The sequence below is a fragment of the Peromyscus maniculatus genome, chromosome 16 (assembly GCF_049852395.1).
Source record: "Peromyscus maniculatus bairdii isolate BWxNUB_F1_BW_parent chromosome 16, HU_Pman_BW_mat_3.1, whole genome shotgun sequence".
Classification (NCBI taxonomy): Eukaryota; Metazoa; Chordata; class Mammalia; order Rodentia; family Cricetidae; genus Peromyscus; species Peromyscus maniculatus.
Genome location: NC_134867.1, coordinates 11,742,111 through 11,749,631, shown reverse-complemented (window position 1 = coordinate 11,749,631; position 7,521 = coordinate 11,742,111). Strand labels below are relative to the sequence as shown.

Sequence of the window (7,521 nt, the reverse complement as noted above, 5' to 3'; positions counted from 1 at the left end):
ACAGAGGCAGAAGCTGCAGCTTTTAGCCCCAAGTACAAATGTCTTGCAGCATTCGAGCCCAGATAGCCTGGCTCCAGAGGTTGTATTGTTAACCACGGCCCCAGCACATTTCCTTAAGTTAATACCAAGAAAGGAGGAAGAGGAAGCGGAGGGAGGGGAAGAGAGGAGAGGTGAGGAGCGTGGCAGAGAAAAGAAGCAGACAAAATAAATGGACGCCATGGGTAGCACCAGCCCTTCCACAGGCCTGTCCCGGGAACCTCTGAAGACAGGGAGGGCCCTCGGGATTAGGCGCTACTGAGTCAGTCGTCCTTTGACAGCCTGGAAGAGGAGTGCCCAGGCCGTGCACCGAGCAACATTTCTGCACAGTGTGGTAACTGTTAAACAGGAAAGTTCACTGGTGCTAGACAAAAATTCCTGTGTTCCCAAGCACATCTCACACGTGGAAAGTTACTGAGCGGCTGTGGCTGGCCGGGAAGGCTCAGGCTAATGCAGTCACAAACCAACGACTATGGATTCCATTGTTTAGTTTGCTCCCATAAAACTAACCTTGTTTTTATGAGGCTGTTCTGCAAAAATTGAAATTTAAACAAATTTCCATCGTTGCTAGGTTTGGTCTGTTTTGCTTTAAGGGCTGTAAAACACGTGGGCTAAACTTTAAGTAGAAAGGTCTAAGCCTTATGATTAAAAATTAAAAATATTCTACCACTAAATTATTTCAAAATTTGCTTTGAAGTTTTCACAATAGAAGGGCTGAAAGATTCCATTAAAATGTGCAGACGGATGAATAAGTTTTTTCCACCGGTTTATCTTATTACTAAATGGCAAGTATGGAAAAGAAATGGCTTGATCCTGAAAGCGTTTGCTCTTTAAACAAATCCCGAACAAGTACTGTCCTACAGAGCCCGACAAGCCGGTCCCCAGGAATTCCGAGTTCTGGTGGGACCGCGCTGCCGCGGCAGTTGGGGGAGGGGTGGACTCAGGGTGGAAGGTCGCGTCGAGTCCTGGCCCCTAAGCCCGGGCAGGTTGGAGAGCATTGGGACCGAAACCCAGTCCCTCACAGTGTCCCGCCCCGTGGCCGAGCGCAGCCGGCTGCTCCCCAGGTCGGGGTGGATGCCGCCGGGGTAGCCCGGGTGCGCTCCACTGGATGCAGGGCTAGAGGAGCTCAAAACACAAAGCAATGAGCCGGGCGAGGGGCGGCCGCCCAGCGGAGCATACTCACGGCTGGGGCCCGGGGTCCCTGCGATCCCTGCCGTGCAGCCGCCTAGGGCGAGCGCGAGGCGGCGCCGGGTCTCCTCGCTAACCCGGTGCGCCACGGCCCAGGGACCTGCCAATCTGCCCAGTTCCCCCTTTGCAACGGGCACTTGAGAAACACCCAGCTCGGGGCTCCGCGCAGCCCACGCGGCGCCCGCGGCTCCGACTTTTCGTGTTAGGGGGTAAGATGGCAGAGCCCGGGAAACAAAGGAAACTTGGCCCGGGCGGCGTGTGTGGCTCGCGTGCTCGCCCCGGGTCCCGTGTGGGAGTCGTCCGCGCCCTTGCTCGCAGCCCGCCTCGGGGAACCCTAGCTCAGCCAGAACCCGCGGCGCCCGCCCACCTGCCGCGCTGGCCGCCCCGGGACATCCCAAGTCGCCCCGGGCGGGGTGCAGGCGGCGTGGGAGGGGGCGCCAGAGCTGCGCAGGGGGTGGGAGGGCGGGGAGGCGGCAGGGGAGGAGGAGAGCACGGGTGGGCGGGCGCCGCACGTCACGGCTATTGTGGCTGTCCTGGTATATAAGGTCCCGCCGGCCCGCCGCGCTCCCCACCTTGCCTGCGCCCGCGCGAGCCGAGCAGATCTCCACGCACCGAGCATCCAGAGAGTCGCGCCGCGCGCCGACGGAGCGGACATGGGCAGAGCGATGGTGGCCAGACTGGGGCTGGGGTTGCTGCTTCTGGCACTGCTCCTACCCACGCAGGTGAGGCCCTGCGCTTGGTGTGGCACTGGGGCCGCGCCCTGGGGGCGTGTGCGTGTGTTGGAGGGATGAAGTCCTTACCTCCCGCCACGCACTGGGGTAGGGAGAGAATTTTGTGTAACTGACTTGGGGAACCTACGATGTGGACTCCTTCGAGAGAGCGCCCCCTCCCCTCCCACGGAGGGTCTTCGCTCTCCCAGCGAACCACACAAAGAGAGGAGAGAGGGGACGGTCCCTTTCGGGGAGCGTGGCACACGCCCATCCTCCACCGTCCAAACTGGTTTGGGGATCGCCCAGGAAGCCCTGGCTGTGGCTCTACCTCCCACCGTAGACCTCAGTCCTGAAGCTTAGCTAGGGGACCTCCCAACGCCACAAACTCCCGCAGTGAGACCTCACACCTTCATCTCTGGCCACCTTAGGGGCCCCATCTCAGCCTAGATCCACTAGGGAGGCGGAGCGACAGGACTTTAATGTCCCGAGTCTCCGCCAGGCTTTGTCCTAGTCCTCCGCTGCCTCCTTTTAGATCTGTCCCGGGTACAGATCTCACCCCCAACACCGAGGGTGGCGCTGCTCTGGCTGCGTTGGCGAGAGGGTGAATGCGCCGCGCCCAGAACAAGACCTGGAGCTGAGCCTGGGAGACCAGGGCGGGACTCGGAGACGCAGCCGGTGGCTTTCCACTGCCTTCGGTGCGCTCAAGAGTGTCTCTTGGGCTTCGCCCCTGAAAAGTTGGGCGCTCGGGTCATTGGTCCCTAGACATCCAGGCTCCGGGCTCACCTGGGAGAGCAGCCCAAGAGCTTGGAGCGCGCTTCGTCTTCCCCACGGTGGGCAGGGTAACTGTACCCCATTGTCTTCTTGTTGTGGGTTGGCTGTGCCCGTGGGCCTTTCTCACCCGCCCCCCACCCTCCGCGCCCCCATGGAGGAGGGATTCCGCCTCAAGAAACCCGCTGGTCTCACTCACCGATTCCCTTCTCCCCAGTCCGCCTCCCTATCGAAATGTTAACAGGGAGGTTTTGGTTAAGCAAATCAAGGGAGCTTGGTGGAGAAAATTGTTTAATGCCAATTTAATAATTAACGTTTAAAAATGTTTGATAGTGTTGGAGAGGACCCGTAGACTTTCAGATTGGTGCACTAGGCTCTTTCTTCTTTGTTTTTTTTTTTTTTTTCACCTGCTGTGCTAAAAGCTCTTTGTATAAATAAAGAACAGTTACTTTCGGGTGCCCCAGACCAGCTCCCTGTTGTAAACAATTTAGCATATTAATGTTTTTCTTTTCGTGGGAATGCCACTTCCTGACAGGACAGGCTCTGTCTTACACACAGTAGGCGCCCAGTAAGTATAATTGACTGGATGAGGATTTTGTTGTGGGCAGTCTACTTTGGATACAATTTGCACATTTCTTTAGTCAATATTTGCTTAATGGCCTTAGGAGTGCAGAACAAAAGGAGCCCGTGCTGATGTAGGAGGGTTTATCTCCGGATCAAGGGGCCGAATGAACATGTGGCTAGGCTCGTTACTTGGTGCCACGTCGGCCTCCCTCCCGCCTGTAATCGGAAGCTCTAGCAAGCCCTGGCAAACCCTCCCTTTCAGTGAGGGCTGAAAACTCGGATCAGCCTTTGTTCCATGACAAAGGAGACTATCACGTGCCTCGCTGGACTGTGCATTTCGTGGCTCGCAAAACCAGCGGTGACTATGCCGCTGGGATGCCGGGACAGTAGGGGAAGCCTTGGTTCTTGGCCACAGCGCCGAGCCAGTGACCAGGCAGTGAGCTAGTGAAATTTAACTCCACACTCCCCTGCCTTTTGTGAAGGTAGGATGTTTAAACTGAGGTCCTTTTGCCTTAGAGCAAAGGATTCTTCAGTATTTTTGAAATTCAGATGAAAGCAATTGTTGCTATTAACCTCTGGTGCTTGTGGTCAAACCCAAGGGCCTGCACATGCTAAGCAAGTGTTCTACTAATGCTATACATCCCTAGGTGGCTAGCTCCCATTTTTCAATTTAAGATAAATATTGTGGCCAGTTTTGAGAAGGGTTGTAATTTCAAGATTTCAAAGGAGCAGATAGGATACCCAATGTGCTTTTAAGTTTCAAATGTTAAGATACTTCCTTAAGGTAATGTTTCCCAGGCTGTGTGAAACCAGAAAGACCCAGCACACCAGGGTGGACTGTGACATAAGAATCTCTAGTACCACAGATCTCAATCATCCCACAAGTGTACACACACACACACACACACACACACACACACACACACACACACACACTCCCCAGGCCCCCCATGTTACATACAAGGTTTTTGTTTGTTTGTTTGTTTGTTTTTGAGACAAGTCCCACTGAGTAGCCCTGACTGGCCTGGAATTTGATTTTTAGGCCAGGCAGCCCTTGAACTCAGGGAGACCCACCTGCCTCTGCCTCCTCCTGAGAGCTGGGATTCAAGTGTGTGCCATGACTTTTGGCCACACTCAGGTTTTGCTTTCTTGAGACAGTCTAGCCATAAAATCCAGGCTGGCCTTAAGTTTTAGATCGCTGTTTTAAATTCTCTGGTGCTAAGGTTACAGATCTGAGCCACCAATCTGGCTCAACTTTAAAATGTCTTCTTGTCTAGGGGAACAGTGACTCTTGCTTGCAAAGCTAGCAAATCCATATGACGTCAGAAACCAGGTTAAGCCCATCCTTGATTACACTATGCAGAGTTAGAAAGAGTCCTGCTCTTGGCACTGATGTAGTCTGGAGAACTCTTTTGTGTTTTGAGACAGGGTCTCCTGTATGTAGCCAAGGCTGGCCTTGGTCTCCTGGTCCTCTGTATTCCCTAGGTATCTAGATAGGTAGTTTTTGAACTAAAGAAACTCTTTTGGTGGGGCCAAGTGAATTCAGAATTCAATGATGTAGCTCAGAGAACAATGGGACAAGCAGTCTTCGGGTAGGTGAGGGACTGGAGGTGCAGTTCAGTGGTGGAGCTAGTGCTTAGCATCCCTAAGACCCAGTGTTTGATTTCTTCTACTGGAGCAGCAGAGACTACTAGAGAGTGGAAATGGAGCTAGCTGTGGATGATTCTGAAAACTTACCTATAATTTCCTTTTTCATGTGTTTTAGATCTATTGCAACCAAACATCTGTTGCACCGTTTTCAAGTAACCAGACTATCTCTACTGCCCCAAATCCAACTAATGCCACCACCAAAGCAGGTGGCAGTGCCCTGCAGTCAACGGCGGGTCTCCTCGTGGTCTCACTTTCTCTTCTACATCTCTACTGTTAGAGACTCGGGCCAAGAAACGTCTCTACTTCCCCATCTTCTAGACCCACCCCAATGGTAACCACAAGTCCAGTGTGACCCGGAAGAAACAGGTCCACATCAAATCTGCTATTACCACACCTCAACAGAAAACCTTGAGAATTCATGTGAAGGATGTGACAGACGGTGAATGCCAATATTGAATCTGCTAGAGTTTTATGTTCAAGATGAAGAGGGATAACATCTGAAGTTGACGTGATTTCCTTGAATGTGACTTAAGAAATGTGGACACTTAAAACTGTAACTTGAAATCAAGCATAGGTTTTATGTAGAGATAAGGATGGGATGTAGGGTAGAGATTGTTTTCATTGGCTCATTCAACCTATAAGGCCATAACACAGTTAGGTGATATTAAAAGGCTTCTCTGATGCTGTTTATGTATATGTTGGAAGGAACTACCAGGTGTTACTTTAAATCCTCAGTGTATTGTTCCATTACTACTAATTTAATATGCTAAACTCTAGTTAAGTTCCACATTGTCGAACTGTTCTCTTTGGAACTGAGCATTATACCCCCTCCTGTGGCTTTAGGCTTGACATTATATTTGACCTTTATTAGTAATTGACATGTGCCAGGCAAGGATGGATTGGAACCCACCCTCAAATCCAGCCATCACTGAATAAATCGTACTTCAAAAGTCAAATAGTAGGTGTTTTCCATCATCTTTTTTCACTCAACCAGAGTGCCAGATCCCCTTAAGTAAACTGGTTCCAGAGAGCAGAATTACGTTGACCTCCGCCAATGTCAAAATGCTGCTTTTTATTTCTGCATATGTTGAGGGGTTTTCATAATTTAAGGTGTGGTCTGTTAGGAAGGCGAAATTATGAATCTTGACATTCTAAAGGCAAATATGCAAAGGAGCCAAAACCATAAACCTAGCAGTTGGGATGTGAAGACTGAAGACGACTTGCATTGAATTCACAAAGTCTTTTATACAATTTCTGTAAATACTTTTTTTAAAAGAGAAAAACAAAACAATGGATCAGAATAGCCACATTTGGAATACTTTGGTTATCAGTTCATATTTTTAGATAGTTTGACATTGGTCCTGTGCCTGGAAGGGGGCTTGGTTCTGCAGTAAGTTTTTCCAATGCCTTGATACACACATACCTTTTAAAACATAGTCATTCCTTGAAAAAAACCTTTTGTTCGCATGGTCACACACTGATGCTTACACATTCTGGGATCTCATATGGCCACAGTAGTCTTGATAACCAGAGTCATTTTCTCCACCTTTAGAAACCTACCTGGGAACAAGGAGACCTCACAGACCCGAAGCTACTGTGTGTGTGAATGAACACTCCCTCTTGCCTCGTACCTGAATGCTGTACATCCATTTGATTGTATATTGTGTTTGTGTATTTATGCTTTGATTCATAGTAACTTCTCATGTTATGGAATTGATTTGCATTGAACACAAACTGTAAATAAAGGAAAGAAATGGCTGGAAGAGCAGTCTGTTGATTTTTTTGTGTGTGTTGTTTTTTGAGACAGGGTTTTTTCTGTGTAACAGTCCTGGCTGTCCTGGAACTCAATTTGTTAACCAGGCTGGCCTCAAACTCACAGAGATCCACCTGGCTCTGCCTCCCGAGTGCTGGGATTAGAGTCGTGCACCACTACTGCCTGGCTGTGTTTGTTGAAATTTTAAGTGGTTTTTTTGTACAATAATCATGGGTGATCATGGCTGTTATAAGCCATTGAGGATCTATTTTGATGTTATTCTTTTTTTTTTTTTTGAGCTGAGGATCGAACCCAGGGCCTTGTGTTGCTAGGCAAACACTCTACCACTGAGCTAAATCCCCAACTCCTTGATGTTATTCTTCTAACTGGAATATTACATGTTTGAAAGCTCAGCTAGCAGCAGGTTTGGCCACAGAATTTCATCTCAACGTTGACTTAATTTTTTTTTTTTTTTGAGACAGGTTCTTACTGTGTATCTGTCTACCCCCTTCCCCCAACCCTCTCCACTCCTACCCCACCCCTTGGCCTGCAGGGCCCTGAGCTCACAGAAATCCACCTGCCTCTACCTCCCAAGTGCAGAGAATAAAGGTGTGTGCACCACACCTGGCTCCAAGTTGACATCTTTAATTAATGTGGCACACCTACTTAGTCAACAACTGTTTGAGTGCCAGCCGTGTGCCAAGGTACCTGTGGCTGGAGAGCATGCCTTTGAGATGAGAAGGTGTATAAGTGATGACGGCAAGCTGTGTGTTGTCACTCTGAGGACATCAGCAGGCCATGGGTTGAGACCTTTGGCTTGGGGACCATGGGTTGAGAAACCATGATGGCCTT

The 7,521-nt window shown here is 50.0% G+C and overlaps 1 protein-coding gene across 1 annotated transcript; it reads left to right on the top strand.

Moving 5' to 3' along the window:
* Positions 1–1,715: 1,715 nt before the first annotated feature.
* On the top strand, positions 1,716–6,679 carry Cd24 (CD24 molecule). The gene is made up of 2 exons (XM_006982756.4): positions 1,716–1,946; positions 5,032–6,679. The coding sequence occupies exons 1-2, from the start codon at positions 1,878–1,880 to the stop codon at positions 5,191–5,193; spliced, it is 231 nt and encodes a 76-aa protein (XP_006982818.1). The 5' UTR covers positions 1,716–1,877; the 3' UTR covers positions 5,194–6,679.
* The last annotated feature ends 842 nt before the right edge of the window (positions 6,680–7,521 follow it).

What these genes read in the sequence shown, in the direction of transcription:
- Cd24 (XM_006982756.4), top strand. Translation starts at nt 1,878, where the DNA reads ATGGGCAGAGCGATGGTGGCCAGACTGGGGCTGGGGTTGCTGCTTCTG. An exon ending in CACTGCTCCTACCCACGCAG is followed by an intron (nt 1,947 to 5,031) that starts GTGAGGCCCTGC and finishes CATGTGTTTTAG; the next exon opens with ATCTATTGCAACCAAACATC.